Here is a 22,055-nt window from a genome sequence, read left to right as displayed (position 1 = left end):
GGTGAAGGTTACAATCTGTCCCAACTGTTTACACAGCAGTGTTTTAAGCCCCATGAAACCTTTGGACAGATGAGATTTCTTAACTATGATCATAACAACATTGCCATGTTTTCTTTCATAAAGGTCAAGTTCTGTCCAGTTATATGTTTTGTTGAATACCAAGGCACTGTGAAATGTCATAAGAGACAGCAGACTAGCAGACAGCACTCATATGTTAAAGAATTATTTTAATCACTCTTGAGGCCTCAAGAATTTTCAGTACAGTGGTACCTTGGGTTAAGAATTTAATTCGTTCTGGAGGTGAGGACCGTTCTTAGCCTGAAACTGTTCTTAACCTGAGATACCACTTTAGTTAATGGGGCCCCTCGCTGCCGCCACACAATTTCTGTTTTCATCCTGAAGCAAAGTTCTTAACCTGAGGTACTATTTCTGGGTTAGTGGAGTCTGTAACCTAAAGTGTCTGTAACCTTAAGCGTCTGTAACGCAAGGTACCACTGTATAAAGAAATGTACACTCTTCATTCCCTCCCACCCAATCCTGCCACTGCAAATCCTCCTAAATATTGTCAAGCTTTATTATCCTGGAGGGGTGTGTAACCCCTCCAGTTCAGGGACCTGATACAGCCCCCCTTAAGCAAATTTTCTGGACTCCCACTGCTTTTTGTAGCAGCAGCAAAAGGACAATACTTTGGTGATGATGCACAGTCCAGCACCCTGATAGGAATACAGTTCACCTCCTCCCTGGTCATCAGATCAATCATGTGATGAGCAGAGGAATGATTCCCCCCCCTCCCCTGGTGCTGTCCACAGAAGAGAAAGCTGCTTACTTCTGTTTCTGTCTCCACTCTCTCTGTGGGTGGCATGCAGCCCTTGAAGGCTGGGGCCAAGTGTGAATGTGCCCATTGGCAAAAGCAAGGTTAGCAACCCCTTCACTTAGGAAGTCAGAGAATACCAGAAATAATTAATGAGAGGCTGCCTAATTTCCTTTTTGTGGTGGTTTTTTATTGTTGTTTAGTTGTTTAGTCGTGTCTGCCATCCAGGTTGGTGGTCAGCCATGGTTGCTGCGGGAGCCAATTCTGCATGGGTGGGGAAATGTTTTCCTTCGCTGGTCCTAAATCCTCCCAACATGCAGCTTCGTTGGGTGTCCACGAGTTCTAGTGTTATATGAAAGAGGAAGGAAAACTTCTCTCTCGATCCATTTCCTCAGGCCTGGCGTGACTTCAGACCTCCCCCCAGGTCGCCTCTTGCTCGCGCTTTCACTTTGCTAGCGAGCCCCAAGGCGGCAACCCTTCTCCACCCCCGTGACTCTCTTCCTCCCCGCCCCCGCCTGCACTCTCTGACTAGAGGCGGAGGTCACCCCGCTCTGCCTCTCCCTCCCGTGACCTCCTTCTCTCCTCTCGCAGTCCTGCCCCTCGCCGGCTCCGCCTCCTCCTCTCGCCCCGGGGCTTCTTTCCTCAGCAAAACGTTCCGCTTCCCGGAGCAGAGCGACGCTGGGCGACGATGGGCTTTTGGGCGATGGCTCCGGAGGGCGAGCGGCTCTTCTCCTGGGCGCTCGCCCTGTTCGCCCTGCTCGCCACGCTGCTGGCCGTCTGGGTCGCCCGCTTGGTGCTCGACCATTACTGGAAATACAAGGAGCTGAAGCCCATCCCGGGGATCAGTCCCTGGTACCCGCTGCTGGGCAACGCGCTGCTCTTTGAACGCGGTGGGGAAGGTAAAGGCCGACGGGGGGGTGGGTGGGGGCGGGAAGCGGCTGCAAAGCTTGGCAAGAGTTTTCCGAGGGGGGGAACGAAAGTAGCCTGGTTTCTCAAGGTTTGGAAATAAGCGTCTGTCGATCGTGACTTGTATACTAAAAGCGGCGAACAATACACAAGGGAGCGGCGCTTCCTAGGATAGGCACAGGAAAGTGGGCACTGTATCTGTCCTTCTATCTCTTAATTTCATTATGGTGAGATGCCCCACAGTCTTGTTCTTGTTTGAGGTGTGGCTGAGATGCAGCCATCCATCTTTTTACTGCAAATGTGTGAGTTTATGCTTTACCGGAAAAGGCTGGTTTTTATTTTAATATTCTTTAAACTTTTCTCTTGTATTCCGCATTGCACTTGTGAACAGGGGGGCCACCTTGAATAAAATATTGGGAGGGCCCAGGTAAGCCCGGACTTACATAATCAATCAAAAGATAAGGCGTGCACACATCATTCGAATGGCAATGCCCATCAACTTGGGTGGATGTGTGCCCCCCTCTAATGATTTATTGGGGGTATCCTCATAAGTCTCCGGGCTGCTCTTCCAAAACTAGGCAGGGAGGATGAGGATAAGGGGAAAAGTAGAGGGAGTTTCCTCTGCCTGTCATTGGGTCTGACTCCAAATACAGTTAGGGACGCGGGTGGTGTTGTGGGTTAAACCACAGAGCCTAGGACTTGCTGATCAGAAGATCAGCGGTTCAAATCCCCGCGATGGGGTGAGCTCCTGTTGTTCAGTCCCTGCTCCCGCCAATCTAGCAGTTCGAAAGCACGTCAAAGTGCAAGTAGATAAATAGGTACCACTCCGGCGGGAAGGTAAACGGTGTTTCTGTGCGCTGCTCTGGTTTGCCAGAAGCGGCTTAGTCATGCTGGCCACATGACCCGGAAGCTGTACGCCGGCTCCCTCAGCCAATAAAGCGAGATGAGCACCGCAACCCCAGAGTTGGTCACAACTGGACCTAATGGTCAGGGGTCTCTTTACCTTTACCTTTACCAACTACAGTTGGGCTCCCCGCCTTCTGCCCCACCAGCCCTAGTGAGAACTAACCTAGTGCACTGGCTGTCTCCTAACTGTGTATTGGAACGCAGCTTTCTTAGAGGCCTCTCAGGCATTGTTCTTGAACAGAGAATTCCAACAGGAGAAGAAAGTGCATGGAGTTTGGCCTCACCATCCTGGATCAGAACATCACCAGCACTCCACACCACATGCTTGAAATGGTAGGTGATTTTGTTTGCCTGGGTTCCACCATAACAAGCAACCTCTCCATTGACACTGAGCTGGACAAGCATATTGGCAAGGCAGCTATGGCAACGGCACACCTCTCCCAAAGGTTCCAGGAGAATGTGATGCTAATGTCTAAGACCAATATGAAGGTCTGCCAGGCTTGCATGTTGAGCACACTGCTTTGTGGAAGGGAGTCGTAGGCAGCTTACAGCTGCCAGGAGTGATGCCTCAATGCCTTCCACATGCGCTGCATCAGGAATATTTTGGGAGTCACATGGCAGGACAAACAAAGATGTGCTTTCCCACGCCGATGTTCCCAGCATGTTTGCACTCCTGTCTCTGTTGACTTGGTCATGTCCACAGAATGGAAGATGGCAGGACCCCCAAGAATGTGCTCTACAGGCACCCAGCCCCATTGGCAGACCAACTCTGTGTTACAAAGATGTCTACAAACGTGACGTGAAGACTGGCAGCATCAACCCCATTGTGTGGGGATGTCTTGTAGATGATTGCAATGTCTGGAGACCGACAGTCAGTGACCAGAGGAGGAATGGCTGCTGGGAGGAGCGCAGAGAGGAGAAATGCCATGGTGCACCTGTAGCAGCAAAACCAGATGCCTTCATCTATCTTGCCTGCAATAAAACATGTCCCTCCTGTACTGGCCTCTACAACCACAGCAGGTGCTGTAATTCTCCAATGGTTTGACTTTACCCCCGAAAGCACACAGTTCCATTGTCTCCCAAGACAGACAGATGCCAGGAGAGAGAGAAAGTATCATCAACATCCCCCAGTGTACTGGCCCCAATGAAAATGGGGCTGCTGCGTTTGACTTCCCTTCTTATGTTTTGGTCTCATTTACTGTACCTCAACATTCTTGCACCTTGGTTTTCCTAAATTGAGTGGATATGTCTTAAAGGACGTTCTCAGTACAGTGAGTTGAATGCATTAAAAATGTTCCCTATGGTTAGGAACCTGCATGCCTGAACTTTTTTTTTTTTTTTTTTGAGGAGGTCAGGGATGTTGTGGACAAGGCTGGTGCATAGAAAGGGGCATTGGGAAAGGGAGCTGATATGTATATAGCTTCAAGCCCCTATTCATGTTGAGATTCCTTCTTCAAACGTAGAACCTGCAAAGGGCTTAGGAGCAAGTTCAACTGAATGCTGTTTTACTTAAAAGTAGGCACTGCAGTTTCCAAAATTGTTACATGAAATCTCCTAGGTGAATCAAAGTGTTTCCAAACAAACTGTTAAGAGCATGTTACATAAAGTAGCTACATTAAGAGCAGGAAATCAAATACTTTAAGTATCTATCTTGGGAATCGAGTAAATTGGTATGGTTAGAATTTTTTAGAAGTATTATTATCCAACTCTCAAAAAAGGTGTTCTTTTATACATTCTTTGCCTCCTGAGCAATTCTGCAATGCTGAATATTCTGCCTACCGTAGTAGACATTTTTTTTTTGACAACTACCAAACTTAGAAATGTGAGCTGCTGCTGTTCTTCTTTGTATAAAAAATGTGGCATTCTTTTGTCACATTTGCCACAATGTATGAATTCTTTTTCCAGCCTTGGAAAATGTCATTTAATTGTTTGGTTGCTGAATCTGAAGAGAACTTACTGAGCCCAGTCTTGATGGTCCGCCAATCCATCATTTTGGCTTTCTCCAGTTTCTTTAATAAGGGCTAGCCTGACTGTGAAGTGCCAATCAAAATCCCCCTCTCCACTTACCCAACCAGAGTGCCAGCTGTTGCTCTTGGGCCTGAAACTTTGTTTTGCAACACCCACATTCTGTGAAATAAATTATCTGCTGTTTGCATAAACAAAAAACATTGATCATGTAAAACACCACACAATGAAGGGGTTTTAGCCTCTGTTTCAACTGAATCAGCTTTAGCAAAATCGTTTACAAGCACGGTTAATACTCCATTATAAGATGGGGACTGTATTTGCAGAGGTGCAGATGTATCTTCTCCTATCATGGCTGGATCAGCTGGCCAGTTATATAGACTTTCATTAGAAGAATATATGACAGGTCCTCTTTGCTGGGCTACAACATCTCCTGCCTCATCTATTGCACTCATGTCATTTTAAAGGACTAAGGGTGTCTGTTCTGTTCAGATCTATTACTTCTTGAGCCACTTGCTTTGCTGTTGCTTTTGGGTCCCTTTCTTCAATTACATGGTCACAATGATCAAATATGGGTTATTTTATATGCTGTGCCAGAGTGGGGCCCACTACCCACTAACAATGGGGAGCCTCTTTATATGGAATCACCCATGAAGAGGGGTTATTTATATGATTAAGATGAGTTGTAAGCAAATGTAAATGTGCTCTTATACTTTCTGGTGTTTACCAGAACTGATTGAGCGTGCTACATGAATTTAAACTTGATGGGAGGTTGGAAGGAGTCCCTTGTCTTTTGCAATCTGAATTTAGGAAGAGGGGCCTCCTGCTATGTGGCTGTTGATCTTTGCTTAGAGTAGGTGCTATTCTCATGAGAACAAGTAGCATAGAGGTGGGATATTGAATTTCTTATTTTCATACCTGATGCATTTCCTTCCTCCCAACCCAGCTTTCTTTAGACAGTTGATGGATTACACTGCGTTGTTATGGAATACCCCACTACTACAGCTCTGGGTAGGACCACTGCCCTTTATTATCTTATATCATCCAGAAACCGTAGAGGTGAGTCTCTCATTCTTACTCTTTACTACAGGTCTGGAGAACTCCTACCCACCAAAGGGCACATTCCCTTGGGAATAATCTGCCAAGGGGTGCATGCATGCCTGTGGTGGGTGGGGCTGAAGCGGATGGTGAATAGGTCCAAAGTGGGAGCAGAGCCACCCCATTCTCTCCTGTACCATCCATTCACACACATTGCACAAGCATGTACCTTGGTCTATTCTTGCATACGCTTCTCACTCCATCCTTCTACTCTCTTGTTAATTTGCATATTCTCTCTCTCTCTCTCTGACACACACCCCCTTCCCATTTTCTCTCTTCCCTTCTTTGCCCCTCTTCTCCCCATGGGGCAATTGGACTTAGGAAAACAAGTTTCCGTTAGTCCCCAATTCCCTCCCCCCCAAGGTTTGTTTTCCTAGGGTGTATGTGTGTAATTTCACCCCCCCAAAAAAAAGGGTAGGGGAAGGATGCATGGGGAGCGTTAACTCTTTCCTCCACAGCTGCTGCACCTCTCTGAAAATTGCCTTCCACACTGCAATCAGGCTTAGAAAAAATTGTTTGGTATGGATGGGAGCTAGCCCTCCCAGGCCTAATTCCATCATTGGGACAGGATGTGGATCACAATATGTGATCCTGCTGCACGTTGCTTTTATTCTAGAAAAAAATAGGTGCCGGTACTCACCATGAAGTTGTTACAATAAGTGCCACACTTTTTAACAGCAATGACAAAGAGGTGGCAGTGCTGGTTACCCTTGAATAAAGGTAAAGGGACCCCTGACCATTAGGTCCAGTCGTGGCTAACTCTGGGGTTGCGGCGCTCATCTCGCTTTATTGGCCGAGGGAGCCAGCGTACAGCTTCTGGGTCATGTGGCCAGTATGACTAAGCTGCTTCTGGCGAACCAGAGCAGCTCACCGAAATGCCATTTACCTTCCCGCCGGAGCGGTACCTATTTATCTACTTCCACTTTGACGTGCTTTCGAACTGCTAGGTTGGCAGGAGCAGGGACCGAGCAATGGGAGCTCACCCCATCACGGGGATTCAAACTGCCGACCTTCTGATCAGCAACATCTAGGCTCTGTGGTTTAACCCACAGCACCACCCGTGTCCCTCTTACCCTTGAATACCTCCTGTAAAAAAAAAGAAATGCTGCTGCACCTTTGAAATAAACCACCCCCTCCATAGAATAGAATCATAGAATCATAGAGTTGGAAGAGACCACAAGGGCCATCGAGTCCAACCCCCTGCCAAGCAGGAAACACCATCAGAGCACTCCTGACATATGGTTGTCAAGCCTCTGCTTAAAGACCTCCAAAGAAGGAGACTCCACACTCCTTGGCAGCAAATTCCACTGTCGAACAGCTCTTACTGTCAGGAAGTTCTTCCTAATGTTTAGGTGGAATCTTCTTTCTTGTAGTTTGGATCCATTGCTCCGTGTTTGCTTCTCTGGAGCAGCAGAAAACAGCCTTTCTCCCTCCTCTATGTGACATCCTTTTATATATTTGAACATGGCTATCATATCACCCCTTAACCTCCTCTTCTCCAGGCTAAACATGCCCAGCTCCCTTAGCCGTTCCTCATAAGGCATCGTTTCCAGGCCTTTGACCATTTTGGTTGCCCTCCTCTGGACACATTCCAGTTTGTCAGTGTCCTTCTTGAACTGTGGTGCCCAGAACTGGACACAGTACTCCAGGTGAGGTCTGACCAGAGCAGAATACAGTGGCACTATTACTTCCCCACTATTACTTCCCTGCTTCCCTTCAAAAAAAAGGGTAGGGGAAGGATGCATGGGGAGCGTTAACTCTTTCCTCCACAGCTGCTGCACCTCTCTGAAAATTGCCTTCCACACTGCAATCAGGCTTAGAAAAAATTGTTTGGTATGGATGGGAGCTAGCCCTCCCAGGCCTAATTCCATCATTGGGACAGGATGTGGATCACAATATGTGATCCTGCTGCACGTTGCTTTTATTCTAGAAAAAAATAGGTGCCGGTACTCACCATGAAGTTGTTACAATAAGTGCCACACTTTTTAACAGCAATGACAAAGAGGTGGCAGTGCTGGTTACCCTTGAATAAAGGTAAAGGGACCCCTGACCATTAGGTCCAGTCGTGGCTAACTCTGGGGTTGCGGCGCTCATCTCGCTTTATTGGCCGAGGGAGCCAGCGTACAGCTTCTGGGTCATGTGGCCAGTATGACTAAGCTGCTTCTGGCGAACCAGAGCAGCTCACCGAAATGCCATTTACCTTCCCGCCGGAGCGGTACCTATTTATCTACTTCCACTTTGACGTGCTTTCGAACTGCTAGGTTGGCAGGAGCAGGGACCGAGCAATGGGAGCTCACCCCATCACGGGGATTCAAACTGCCGACCTTCTGATCAGCAACATCTAGGCTCTGTGGTTTAACCCACAGCACCACCCGTGTCCCTCTTACCCTTGAATACCTCCTGTAAAAAAAAAGAAATGCTGCTGCACCTTTGAAATAAACCACCCCCTCCATAGAATAGAATCATAGAATCATAGAGTTGGAAGAGACCACAAGGGCCATCGAGTCCAACCCCCTGCCAAGCAGGAAACACCATCAGAGCACTCCTGACATATGGTTGTCAAGCCTCTGCTTAAAGACCTCCAAAGAAGGAGACTCCACACTCCTTGGCAGCAAATTCCACTGTCGAACAGCTCTTACTGTCAGGAAGTTCTTCCTAATGTTTAGGTGGAATCTTCTTTCTTGTAGTTTGGATCCATTGCTCCGTGTTTGCTTCTCTGGAGCAGCAGAAAACAGCCTTTCTCCCTCCTCTATGTGACATCCTTTTATATATTTGAACATGGCTATCATATCACCCCTTAACCTCCTCTTCTCCAGGCTAAACATGCCCAGCTCCCTTAGCCGTTCCTCATAAGGCATCGTTTCCAGGCCTTTGACCATTTTGGTTGCCCTCCTCTGGACACATTCCAGTTTGTCAGTGTCCTTCTTGAACTGTGGTGCCCAGAACTGGACACAGTACTCCAGGTGAGGTCTGACCAGAGCAGAATACAGTGGCACTATTACTTCCCCACTATTACTTCCCTGCTTCATTACTTCCATAAAGCAGTCTGAATGAGAACTCAGTCAGCTGTCTTTAATTGGAGAAGATAACCTAAAAACTCTGTTCGTCTTCCAAGGCGGGTTTGCTCAGCATGTCCCCATGAAGATAAACGTAAGCCAACAGCCATAGCGTTCCCATTCTACCAGGTGCTTTATATACCTCTTCCTCTTTTACTCAGAAATAAGTTCCATTGTTTCTAATGGAGCTTGCTCAGTAGTGGGTATCTGTTTAGGTTCGTCCGCTATCCTATGCACACTTACCTGGGAGAAAGCTTTAATAGACCCTTTGGAACTTACTTCTGAAAAGACTCAGATGCAATTGCATATTAAAGGCACCAGTCCTCTGCATTCTTAGGTGGGAGTAAGTCCTACGGAAGCTGCTAGGACTTAATTCTTAATAAATATAATCAGTGATGCTGGATCCAATCTTGGATCCTGCTAAATTGGAAGTACTTCTGCAACCCAAGAACAGGAGTGAGATAAATTGCTTATGTAAAGCTTGAGCTGTACAAAACCTTGAACTTCATTTTGTACTGTCAGCGCGAGGATTGTTTTTAATGCAAATATTCTGTTAATGATCCACTAGTCTGAAAACATCAGCAGAGTGCTGTTATCTTTGTTCAGTTGTTGTTGTTTTAAGTAAATCCTATTATAGTGATATGCATTTTCCAATATATCTGTTTGGATGTATTTTTTTAAAGCAGGTGGAGGCTTTTTTCCTTGGCAGGATTTTGACAATGGCAGCTGCTAAAGGGATTAAAAAGAATTCCACCTGCCAGATTCAAGGAATGACTGGGTGTAAGGTTTCTACCACTTATGCTGGACAAAAGGATTGTCTGTGGGCAGATACGGTTGGACTATTAGAGTGGGATTGAACTAGGCAGGGCAGCCTGGTTTTGATTTCCTGAGAGGAAGATTAGAATTCTAGAAGCTGCTAAGAGTGTTTTATGGGTGGTGTAAGACAACAGCCCATCCTAGAAGGATTTTATCTGTCCAGCGCAAGGTTTAAAGTGTGAAGTTAAGAAGGATCTTAAATACTTCAATACCAATCTGATATCAGGACCTACCACACCCTCGGGGCATTATCAAGCTCTGGAATCTAAAGAGAAAGCAAAGGAGCTGCTAAGACTGCTAAATCAACAGCTGTCACTTTGAACTCAACTAGAATATATTTTAGATAGTGAAGGCAGCATTGGAGGGCAAAGTCAACAATTTACGTTTTTTAATCTCTTCTGTTGGCAGGTTGTATTGAGTAGCTCTAAGCATATTACAAAATCCGATCCTTACAAGTTTCTGCATCCTTGGCTGGGCACAGGGCTTCTAACGAGGTAAGGAAAATACACCCCTGGAACATGGGTGTGCAGTGTACCCCTTTGTCGCACCCCTTGGAACACAGTGTAGCTGGTGTGTCCAATACTGGTTGAGCTGTTAGTCATCCTCAACACATATATAAGGAATATGTGAAGGAAGAAATGGGACTGGGGTCATAGGTCACACCCTCAACATTCTAGTTCCAACTCCACGTGTCCACCTCCTCATGCCCTATTGAATATGTGAAAAGGGCACCTCCTCATGCACAGAGGTATTCACTGCAGATGGGAGCCCCTTTTCAGACGCTGTGCTGAATATGGACTTTGGAGATGGGGCTTCGGATGCAGTCCTGCTCCATTTTCCTCCTGTTTGGTACCTGTGCTAACTCATTTTAACAAAATGGTTTTTTTTGGGGGGGGGGCGAAATGGCCAGCTGGGGGCAAGGAGGAATAGAGTGAACTGGAGCACTGCGTGCTGCAATGTTTTGTTCCGGGTCCTGCTTGATGGCATTAATGCATTTTGAGACTTGTGTGCATTTTGAGACTTGTTTGTGTAGAGAAAAATAACATTTAAGTTTCTGTTTTGCAGCACTGGGGGCAAATGGCGGTCCCGAAGGAAAATGTTAACACCCACCTTCCATTTCACCATTTTAGAAGATTTCCTTGAAGTGATGAATGAACAAGCCAATATCCTTGTTCAGAAACTTGAAAAGCATGTGGACAAGGAGCCATTTGATTGCTTTTTCTACATCACATTGTGTGCCCTTGATGTAATCTGTGGTAAGTGCTGTGGTTGCTGTCAAAGTGTTGCAATAAATGAGGTTTAAACATCCCTGCTCATTTTCTGGAAGAATTGAGCAGAAGTGTTGTTTTTCCAGTGTTAATAGTTTGTTATTCATTTAAATGTGGATTCAGTGATCCACGGTGGAGAACACCAGTGGTTTTGAACCTGTGTGCCATGGCACCTTGGGGTGCCTTGAATGATGGTCAGGGGTACTGCAGGCAACACTGGCCTCCGTCCATCTTTTCTTCCCCTCTGATGCCCTCTCACGTCTCTGCCTCCCAAAGGCTTGTGTGGTTGTTGGTTACAGCAGCCCTGGCTACAAGTTCCCCAGGCAAATGGTGCCTCTGGGGCTGCCCAGGGATGCTTCCCAGGCCCCTGTGGGGCAGTGTGAGAAGGCACCTCTCTTTGGAATGGGGTGGGGGGCAGCTCAGAGACCAGGGGCAGGAGAGGAGAGAGAAGGCTGAGGGAACATTCCACAAGGGAGGGTGTTTGAAAAAGCGTGAGAGGCTGCCAGCTCTGCAAGCAAGGGATCACATAACTGGGCTCCTGAACCCCACAGGGGTGCCACAGAAAGAATGTAGTTGGTCAAGGGAGCCGTGGACTCAAAAAGGTTGGAAACCTCTGATCTACACTGATAGAGAAGGGAAATAGTTCATTGTCAAATTGTAATCAAATTGAATTGATTTGTAGTCAGTCTGAATGCAGGTCAGGACTGGGACACAAGAACACATACTTTGGGACCAAAAGGGAATCCCAGGAGACAATGACCACAGGTGTGGTATTAGTACAGTAGTACTACAATTTGACCGTATGGTTCAGTGCTTTGCATGCAGGGCACCTTGGGTTCATATCCTGGCACCCCCAGATGAGTCTAGGAAATACTTCTCTCTGAAACCTGGGAAGTCAGTGTAGAGAGCATTGAGCTCGATGGGCCAGTGTGTGACTCAAAGTAAGGTCTCCCTTTTATGTCCTGTTCTTGGTTTGTAGGAGCATGATTCTTTGATTGAGTTCTTTCTCTCCTGTTCCTAGAAACGGCTATGGGCAAGAACATAGGAGCACAACACAATAAGGATTCTGAGTATGTCCGAGCTGTCTACAGGTAGGTGTCAATGTGATCTCCTTTCTAGAAGCAGGGATGGTGAACCAGTGGCCTGTCAGAAATCAGAGATGCTGGTAGCTGGAGTCAAACAGCATCAGGAGGGCCACAGGTTCCACATCTCTGCAGCAGAGCCTTAATCCATAAAAACTTTTACTGGGGGCTACACGGAGAAAAAGTCTCTTTCCTCTACCATGCAGATAGCCTTCTGCACGATAAATTTCCAAAGGCCTGCTTTGTGTGATCTTCCTCCCTGCCCCTCATTGGAGCTGAATAGCACAATTCAGGGCCTCTATGTGGGTTGAATGCTCACATAGAAGCTGCATTCACACTGCATCTTTGCAGTGGAGGAGCAGGGCACTGCTGTGGCTGTATGTCCCAAACGGGGCTCTGTTTTACATGTGAATCACTTTTCTCTGCATCTCTACATGTCACTCTGATTTGCTCAGCCTACTAGCAAAAAATTGGGCTCTTTCATGCACTTTATGGTACTTTCCTAGAGACATATCCAGCATTGTTGCTTGTTACCCTAGGATGAGTGATCTGATTCACCACAGACAGAAGTCCCCCTGGCTCTGGCCTAACCTTCTGTACCTCATGTTCCAAGAAGGGAGAGAACATTACAGGAGCCTAAAGATACTTCACACCTTTACTGATAATGTAAGCTGCTATGTTTTTCCTTACTATTGCCTGTAGTTTGTTTGATTCCCTTCATTCATTAATCCATCTATCACAGTTTAACAGTGCACTGACCCAGCGCATCACTTATTTCAGGGGACAACCATTGCATTATTTGGTATTGCAGGGAGTGCACACGTTGGATTATGCAACCTGAAAAATAAACACCTTTTTTGTTTTGCTATCTAAGGTCATTGCAGAAAAAGCTCGTGAATTAAAAAACCAGGAGCGGCATAAAAGCAATGCTGTCAGCAACGGTGATCAAAGCAAGCGCAAAGTCAGGAGAGCTTTTCTCGATATGCTTCTGAATGCCACCGATGATGATGGGAAGAAGTTGAGCTACCTGGACATCCGAGAGGAAGTGGATACATTCATGTTTGAGGTATAGAATGCCCAGTGCTGGTTTAGGTTGCAGAACTCTACCCATTTACCCAAGAGTAAACCCCATAGAGCTCAATGAACCTTGTATGAGGCTTGCATTGTAAGTGACTTCCAGAACTCAGGAAATCTCTGGTTTGAATCTCTTTCCTAGCTGGATGCTGGCAACTCAGTCTCATTTAGGCCAGTAACTACAGTATGGGGATAATAATTCTGACCACAGGTGGTCATTTCAAACAGAAATGAGGACCTTCAAGCCTGTGGGCCAAACCTTGTCCATGCGGACCCCTCTGTCAGGGGTTCATGACACTCTCCAAACAATGCCCCTCACCAGTCCTGCTTTGCACCCTCTTGCAGTATTTTTGTGGCTGCCAGGGTAGTTGGGGCTTACAAGAGCAATTTTTTTAGCTCCCACTCCCAGTTGTGGAACTCTATCCACTAGGAGTATTTGTTCATGCCTCTTCAACTATTCATCTTTCACCAACCTGAGGAAGACAATTTTGTACAGAGGACTTTCTGTTGATTTTGGTATGGCTGGTTGACTTCTTCATGTCCTCCTACACCCATCCTTCACTGTAAAGTCCCAGGGCAGTTTATATCTAAAAAGGGATAATACAACACATTACAGCAAATAAGCCAACCCCATCCCATGCAACACAATAGATACATATAAACAAACCAGTTTATATGTATACCAGTTGGAATGTAAAGGTAAAGGTAAAGGGACCCCTGACCATTAGGTCCAGTCGTGACTGACTCTCGGGTTGTGGTGCTCATCTTGCTTTATTGGCCGAGGGACCCGGTGTACAGCTTCTGGGTCATGTGGCCAGCATGACTAAGCCACTTCTGGTGAACCAGAGCAGCACACTAAAACGCTGTTTACCTTTCTGTCGGAGCGGTACCTATTTATCTACTTGCACTTTGACGTGCTTTCGAACTGCTAGGTTGGCAGGAGCAGGGACTGAGCAATGGGAGCTTACCCCGTCACGGGGATTCGAACCACCGACCTTCTGATCGGCAAGTCCTAGGCTCTGTGGTTTAACCCACAGCACCACTCACGTCCCTTCCAGTTGGAATGTAGGGGGGTTCTAATGATAATTGCTCATCAGTTGAATGTCCAAGGCAAGAGGTGCATCTTCAGTGGCTACCTCACATGGAAACATGTGATGCACCTCTGCAGAGAGAGAGTTTTGGGGCCATGACAGAGGATGCTCTGCTATGCTGCTTCTGGGCTTTGTTTTGTTTTCTGGCTTGTAATTATTTTATGTGTTCTGATTGTTTTTTGAGTGCTAGCTATGTTGAGGACTAATTTTTTAAGTGGAAGGACAGGATATAAATAAAATTAGGTGACACCCTAGAAGCAAAGTTGCAGTGTATGTGTTGTTGTTGTTGTTGTTGTAGTATTAGCCAATCTGACTGGGTTGCCCCAGCCATTCTAGGCAGCTCCCAATAAAATATTAAAAACACAATAAAACATAGCTAGATAGGCATATCAACCATTCTGAGAAGACCTTTTCAGATATGGGAATGACTTAGGAGTGTCAGTCTGCCTTTGGCACATGGTTAGTGACCAGAGCTGGAAGAATCCCTGGCACCTGCTGTTGCCTATACACTTAAATTTTTTGAAATATTCATTCTTGTGTATGTGGCTGGTGCCTTAGAAGTTTAGATTTGTGCAAAACCAAAGGTTGTGGGTGCTAGAGGATTTGAAATATTTTGTTCAGGTCCTGGAAAGGGCCAGCAGCTGAGATATCTTTGTTGTGTGTGATAAAACTGTAGACATTTCCCCACTCCTCTTCAACTTGTTTATTAGCGACATGAAGCTCTTCCTGAGTGAGTCTCAAGCCAACATTCATGCCCCCCGCCTAGCTGATTTTCGCTGCCCTCTGCTCCTATATGCTGACGATGCAGCGATCCTTTCCTACTCTAGAGTCGGTTTATGCAGAGCTCTAAAGATTTTTGCGGCTTATTGCAAACTCAACCATCTGACAATTAATCATGGAAAATCTAAAGTACTGGTCTTTACCAGGTCTCGGAAAACTTACAGCTGGAAGTTAGATGGAGTCCAATTAGAACAGGTTTTCAAATTTAAATACCTGGGAGTCTTTTTTCACTACAACCTAAGCTGGAAGCCACAGATATAGTATTTACTGGACAAAGGGAAAACAATACTTTACACTCTACTCCAATTTTTTGTGGTCGATGGAGCCTCCCACATCCCTTCTGCATTGAAGGTGTACCACGCAAAAGTGGTTTCCACCCTCTGTTATGCTGCCCCACTCTGGGCCCCAGGGTCCAATTTAACATCGCTGGGGACATTGCAGAATCAGTTTCTCCGTCGCCTCCTGAAACTCCCCATGTGTGTGAGCAATGCAGCCATACATCTGGAGCTATGGATTGCATCATTGGAGACTGTCATCTGGAAGCGAGTCTTTGGCTACTGGCTGTCCAGCTGGCATAGGCTTCCCGACCATTACCTCTTTCAGTGCCTCTGGCGGGATGACTTTGTTAATCCGTGGGTAGGAAAAATCCATGCCAAACTTCTGAGCATTGGAATTTCCCCAGCGGACTCCTTAAAGATGAACCTACGCTCAGCCAAAAGCCTTATCGAGCAAAGATTAGCAGACATTGAAAATCAACACAACCTCTCCAGGGGTGGGGGTGTCTGCTCCCCCAGGTATCATGGAATAACCCCATCACTTGGCCTTCCATCATATATGTCATCTCTTTCATCTGTACCACACCAACTTGCATTTATTCGTGCAAGGTTCAATGTTTTTCCATCGAACCTGCTGAGCCACAGATTTTCCAAGGGTTTGGTGTCTCCGCTATGCGAGTGTGACGGGAAATCAGTTGAATCTCTTCCACATATAATGTTCAACTGTCCCTTACATAGCATAGCCAGGACTAAATTCCTGGGTCCTGCTTTACTGCGCTTGGTTGGCAGGCCTGTTGAGTCACATGCCGCACTGCTTTTGCAGGATACAGATCCTTCTGTAACTCTGCAGGTGGCGAGATTCCTGAATGCGGTTATCTCACACACAAAAACCACCACAACAAAAACTAATCGGACAGTTATGATGAGAGTGCATGACGGATCTCGTCTCCAGTTCTCCTTTTTCTGTGAACCGTCCCTTGGATCTTTCCGGGCCCCAAGCTGTTATTTGTCACTGCTCAATGACCCACCCTTGCATCGTGGTGTTCCCCTTCTGTTGTTAGATGTATTGGTTTTTATGTTTCTGTGCTTTTATGTTTGTACATATTTTATGGGCTAATAGCCGTAAATAAATAAATCTGAATTTTGTAGACATTTAATTCTTTCTTCCAAGGGTCATGATACTACCGCTGCTGCCATGAATTGGTGCATTTACTTGCTTGGGTGTGATCCAGAAGTCCAAAGAAAAGTTCACCATGAACTGGATGAAATTTTTGGTGAGTTTTCCTTTCCTCCGGGTGTGAACCTGGGCAAATGTGGTAAAGAGGTGTTTATCTAAGTAAATGCTCATAAATGTCGCAAAATTCCTCTAACACAGAGATGGGGAATCTATGGGCCACAAGTACAGATCCCAGTTTGGCCAATGAGGCTGATTTCACCAAACTACACCCACCTGCCCCACACCTGATGTCCTTTGTGACTTTGAGACTGGAGCAGAGGTGGATGTGGTTACAAGAGGACAATTGGCATCTTAAAGGGTGAATGGCCACTGGGATTAACTGTCCTAAGGCGTTCCCAAGCATGCAAGGGGTTTCTCCATCGGTGGCCGTCAGCTGAACAACAATGTTTGCTGAGGAAGAAAGTCTGGTTGCAAAGGTGATTTGGATCCAAAGCACATTTGCAAGTAGACCTCAAAGGGGATTCCCGCAACTGCAATTGCAGTTGATTGCAGGTTACAGCAAGCCCTTGTGATTTCTGAAAGGTGGGCCGCCCCACCCAAATTGACCCGTGGTGAGAAGATTAAGGGTCCGGCCCCCTGGTCAGATCCAGTTCCCCATTCCTGTTCTAAATCAGGTCGGGAAACTATGGTCCTGCAGACTTTCCCAGTTCCCTTTAACCTCAGCCAGAAGGTCGAGTGCTTAGGCCAATCTCCCCTCCAGCTCCAAACATTACACCTTTTAGGTATTGGCGGCACTGTCTTGGCCTGCACATCAAAGGCTCCCAGATAACATTCTGCAGGTTCAATTTTTGATGCATTGCATCCTGTCACTTCACTAGACAATGATGCTGCACTGCTTTAACTCTCTTAAAAGGGACCACCTAGGAAAGTATTGCAGCTTAAAACAAAAATATGGTTTTTAATTTTGCTGGCTAAGGAGAGTTATGAACGCTTGGAAGTGCTGCCCCCTAGTGGCCTCAGAGGCTAGCAGAAGAAGAAGAGTTTGCACCAAGGCTTTTTTTCAGCTGAAACTTGGTTCTGCCACCTCTCAGATGGGAAGAAGAAGAGTTTGGATTTGATATCCCACCTTTCACTCCCCTTCAGGAGTCTCAAAGTGGCTAACAATCTCCTTCCCCTTCCTCCCCCACAACAAACACTCTGTGAGGTGAGTGGGGCTGAGAGACTTCAAAGAAGTGTGACTAGCCCAAGGTCACCCAGCAGCTGCAGGTGGAGGAGCGGAGACGCGAACCCGGTTCCCCAGATTACGAGGCTACCGCTCTTAACCACTACACCACACTGGCTCTCCTAGCAATGCCTTCTGCTGACAAAAATGCTATTCTGGAGTCAGGAGCCAGACCTCATGCTTTTTTGTGCTGTGGTCTTTGCAGCTCTAGTGTGGTCAGACCTTATTGCCAGCAAAAAGGAAGCCCTGATGAGCTGGTTCTAAGCATAAGCACAGAAATGATTTATGGCGGTTTAGTGGGTTAGACCCCACACTGCCTCCTGCTCCACCCTGATTTAAAATAGGTGCCTGAATAACACACGTTTATTCTCAGGGGACTCCGATCGTTATGTTACCATGGACGATTTGAAGCAACTACGGTATCTGGATTGTGTTATTAAAGAAGCTCTTCGCCTCTTTCCTTCTGTTCCATTTTTTGCCCGTACACTGAGTGAGGAATGTTATATAAGTAAGTAATTCAGGTTGGTTAATGCTTTGATGCACTGTGACTATAAACTTAGTACTATTGGGGGTGGTTCTGGAGGAAGAGACTAACAAATATCTCTTCTCCTTTGGCAGGAGGGTTCAAGGCACCAAAAGGGGTCGATGTCATAATTGTGCCCTATGCACTGCATAGAGACCCTGATGTCTTCCCAGACCCTGAGGAATTCAGACCTGAGCGATTTTTCCCCGAGAACACAGCTGGGAGGCACCCATATGCATATGTGCCTTTCTCTGCTGGGCCCAGGAATTGTATTGGTATGTATGAGAATAAAGAAAATCTCTATCTCTTCAGAACTCCAGAGCACAGTATGCTTCCATTACTGATCTTTCAAAGGGAGACTTTTGTCATAGTACAGTGGTACCTCAGGTTACAGACGCTTCAGGTTACAGATGCTTCGGGTTACAGACTCCGCTAACCCGGAAGTGGTACCTCGGGTGAAGAACAGTTTCAGGTTAAGAACGGACCTCCAGAATGAATTAAGTTCTTAACCCGAGATACCACTGTACTTAGAGCAAGGCCTACAAATGTATTGTTGTTGTCAGGACTGGCCCTAGCTTTAGGCAACCTGAGGTAATGGCACATCTAAAGCAATATTACACCATCTTAAATGGTGATGGCTTCTCCCAAAGAATCCTGGGAGCTGTACTTTGTTAAGGGGTCTAAGAGTTGTTACGAAACCTCTATTTCCATCAGAGAGCTATAGTTCCAAGTTCCCTAGGCAGAACGACAGATTGTCAAACCACTCTTGAGAACAGTAAGTAACTGAAGTGAATGCACCTGAGTTTAAGTTATATGAATGGAGATTATGTCTATCCGTAAGGAAGACCAGTAAGAGCTGTTTGGCAGTGGAATAGACTCCCCACAAGAGGGAGTGGAATCTTCTTCCTTGGAGTTTTGTTTTTTTAGCAGAGATTGGATGGCTTTCTGTCATGGATGCTTTAGTTGACATTCCTGCATTGCTGGGGGTTGGACTCGATGACCGTCAGGGTCCCTTCCAACTCTACAATTCTATGATTTTATGATGCTAAACCTCTTCAAGCATTTCACACACTCCTTCCAGTGGCTTTATATACATTGCCCCTTCCCCCATACTACCTTCTTGGTAATTTTGAGTAAACATCTGAATAATAATAGAATAGTGTTTAATAATTCTTAAATGAATTTGACAGCCTAACCTCAGTGTCATGTGGCAATAATAAAAATAAAAATAAAAATAAAAATAAAAATAAATTTTATTTATACCTGGCCCACCCTGGGCGGCTTCCAACAGAATATTACAAATGTGCTAAAACATCATAATAAATACATATTATTGCTCTAGTTAACTCTATCTTGTCTTCACTTTCCAATGTATAGTGCAGTTGTACCTGGATCTAAAAGTTATTTCTACACTATTAATCCACCCCTTCCAGTTTTTCACTTATTCCTGCCAGTGGCTGTAAATCCATCACCATCTGTATAAGTATAGAAAAGTGTTCAATTATTTTTTATGAACCTGAGAATCTGACCTCAGTGTCACATGGCTCATACTGAATAATAATAAATATGTACAGTATTACAGTGGTACCTCGGGTTAAGAACTTAATTCATTCTGGAGGTCCGTTCTTAACCTGAAACTCTTCTGAGACACCACTTTAGCTAATGGGGCCTCCTGCTGCCGCTTTGCTGCCGCTGCGCAACTTCTCTTCTCATCCTGAAGCAAAGTTCTTAACCTGAGGTACTATTTCTGGGTTAGCGGAGTCTGTAACCTGAAGTGGCTGCAACCTGAGGTACCAATGTATTGCTCTGGTTAATTGTATCTTGTCATTGCTTTCCAACCCCTCTGCAGGTCAGCGCTTTGCACAGATGGAAGAAAAGGCTATTTTAGCCACCATTCTACGGCGCTTTTGTGTTAAAAGTACGCAGCAACGCGATCAACTCGGCCCTGTAGGAGAACTGATTCTTCGTCCAAATAAAGGCATCTGGATTCAGTTGAAAAGGAGATCGTCTTCTGGCTCTTAAAATAAGAAACACTGCATTTGGACTACTTAAGAAGAAACACTTGATTTTCACAGCAGGACATTTCAGACTGCCCAACCCTACTAGGACTTCTTTTTGTTAACCAAAATTGTGCTGTTGCCTTTAAAAAGTTAGCAGCTGCAATCCAGAAGATGATGCTTGTTCAGTTGATGGGATATTCCAAATAACTTTGTAATTCTTAGGCTTTGGCCTAGGTTGCACTAGCTGATTTTTCTTATCCTAAAGAAAATGAGCAATTTGTTTTATTCTTTAAAACTCCTTTATTCATTATTTATGCACATAAGTAGGGAAATATAGATACTGAAGTATTTTAAGGATGTATGACTATAATAATAAAAAGTATGAAGGAAATTACACCTGAGCGCCAGAGCAATCTTTTCTTATTGGCTATCATGGACCAAGATGGGATTAGGAGCACCTAGTACTCAAAGGCTTCACAGAAACATTTAACTAAAGAAGCTCAAGACTTGACATTAGTGGAAAACTATCAACTTATTTATTGAACAGTGATTATAAGTTATTTACATTAATTTTGTCCAAAATATTAAGAACGATTTTACAGGTTCTTGATCATCATGATCAATGTGGATTTCTGCCTAAAAGACAGTTAAGAGACAATGCCAGAAATGTGTTTGATATTTTGGAATATCTGAATTTTCATAATGAGAGGCAAGCTGTTTTGATATTTTTGGATGCAGAGAAAGCCTTTGAAATGGGTATTTTTGTTTTGTTTAGAGTATTGCAAGATATGAACTTTGGAGATAACTTTATTAAATGGGTAAAATCGATTTATACTTCCAGATAGTCTAGATAAATGTTAATAGGGACCTGATAAAAACCCTTTGAGACATAGAAGGGGACAAGGCAAGGGTGTCCATTTCCCTTGCTACTTTTCATCCTGGTCTCGGAAGTCTTGCTTAGAGAAATTAGACAAGATGAGAGAATTATCGGAGTAAAGATAAGAAAAGAAACTTATAATGATGACTTCATGTAATAATACTAATAATATATTTATACCCCGCCCATCTGGCTGGGTTTCCCTAGCCACTCTGGGTGGCTCCCAAAAGAATTAAAAGCACAATAAAACAATAAAAACTTCCCTAAACAAGGCTGCCTTCAGATATCTTCAGGTGTCATGTTAGTTTTGGAAAATCTGCGACAGGGAATGAAAATTCTTATGGTTGAGCTAAATGAATTTGGTATGTTAGCAGGCTTTTAGGTTACTCACCAGAAAATGAAAATATTGACAAGCAACATGTCAACAGAAGATCAGAAGGTTTTGATGAAGAAGAAAGGGTTTCAAATTGGGGGTGGAGTAAAATATTTGGGTATTACTATGACAAATATGAATTGTATGTTGTTTCAAAATAATTATGTTAAGACATGGACTGAAATAAAAAAAGACAGGTCAAGATGGGAGCTGATAAAATTGTCATTGAGTAGAATCTCAGTGATAAAGATGCATGTTTTGCCTAGAATGAGGTTTTTATTTCAAAATGTTTGACTAATGATTCATCATTTAAACAATGGCAAAAAGTTTTAATCTGTTTTTATGGCAGAAGAAACCACGGGTTAAAATTAAAGTACAGTGGTACCTTGGAAGTCGAACAGAATCTGTTCCGGATGTCCGTTTGACTTCCAAAATGTTTGGAAACCAAGGCACAGCTTCCGATTGGCTGCAGGAAGTTCGGGAGCCAAAACATTTGAGTCCCAAAGCGTTGGTCAACCAAGGTGGGACTGTATTGCAAGATGCAAAGGAAAGGGGAGGATTAGGCATACCTGGCTTGAATTTGTGCTTTGCCACTTGTTGCTTAGTGTGGATAAAGGATTGGATAAATAAAACACACTTGGAACTGGGAGGACATGATTTAACGTTTGACTGGCATGGGTATTTGTGGTATGATAAACTTAATGTGGATCTCAAAAATCACTTCATTAAATGTGCCGTATTAAGAATCTGGAATA

At 45.0% G+C, this 22,055-nt stretch overlaps 1 protein-coding gene across 3 annotated transcripts; it reads left to right on the top strand.

The window, feature by feature from the left end:
- Nucleotides 1-1,342: 1,342 nt before the first annotated feature.
- On the top strand, nucleotides 1,343-20,444 carry LOC310852351 (cytochrome P450 4V2-like). Of its 3 annotated transcripts, none has more exons than XM_083755782.1 (12): nucleotides 1,343-2,369; nucleotides 2,742-4,601; nucleotides 4,662-5,647; nucleotides 9,967-10,052; nucleotides 10,624-10,814; nucleotides 11,848-11,917; nucleotides 12,448-12,574; nucleotides 12,783-12,974; nucleotides 16,300-16,402; nucleotides 17,901-18,035; nucleotides 18,146-18,325; nucleotides 19,900-20,444. In XM_083755782.1, the coding sequence occupies exons 3-12, from the start codon at nucleotides 5,510-5,512 to the stop codon at nucleotides 20,070-20,072; spliced, it is 1,395 nt and encodes a 464-aa protein (XP_083611908.1). In that variant the 5' UTR covers nucleotides 1,343-2,369; nucleotides 2,742-4,601; nucleotides 4,662-5,509; the 3' UTR covers nucleotides 20,073-20,444. The 3 variants fall into 3 exon arrangements, with proteins under 3 accessions (XP_083611908.1, XP_083611907.1, XP_083611906.1); XM_083755781.1 differs by having other exon boundaries at nucleotides 1,373-2,369; nucleotides 2,742-2,956; nucleotides 5,535-5,647; XM_083755780.1 differs by lacking the exon at nucleotides 2,742-4,601 and having other exon boundaries at nucleotides 1,425-1,710; nucleotides 5,535-5,647.
- Nucleotides 20,445-22,055: the final 1,611 nt, after the last annotated feature.

This window comes from Podarcis gaigeae (genome assembly GCF_964106915.1).
Source record: "Podarcis gaigeae genome assembly, chromosome: 9".
NCBI classification, from domain to species: domain Eukaryota; kingdom Metazoa; phylum Chordata; class Lepidosauria; order Squamata; family Lacertidae; genus Podarcis; species Podarcis gaigeae.
This window is presented reverse-complemented; position numbering and strand designations above follow the sequence as displayed.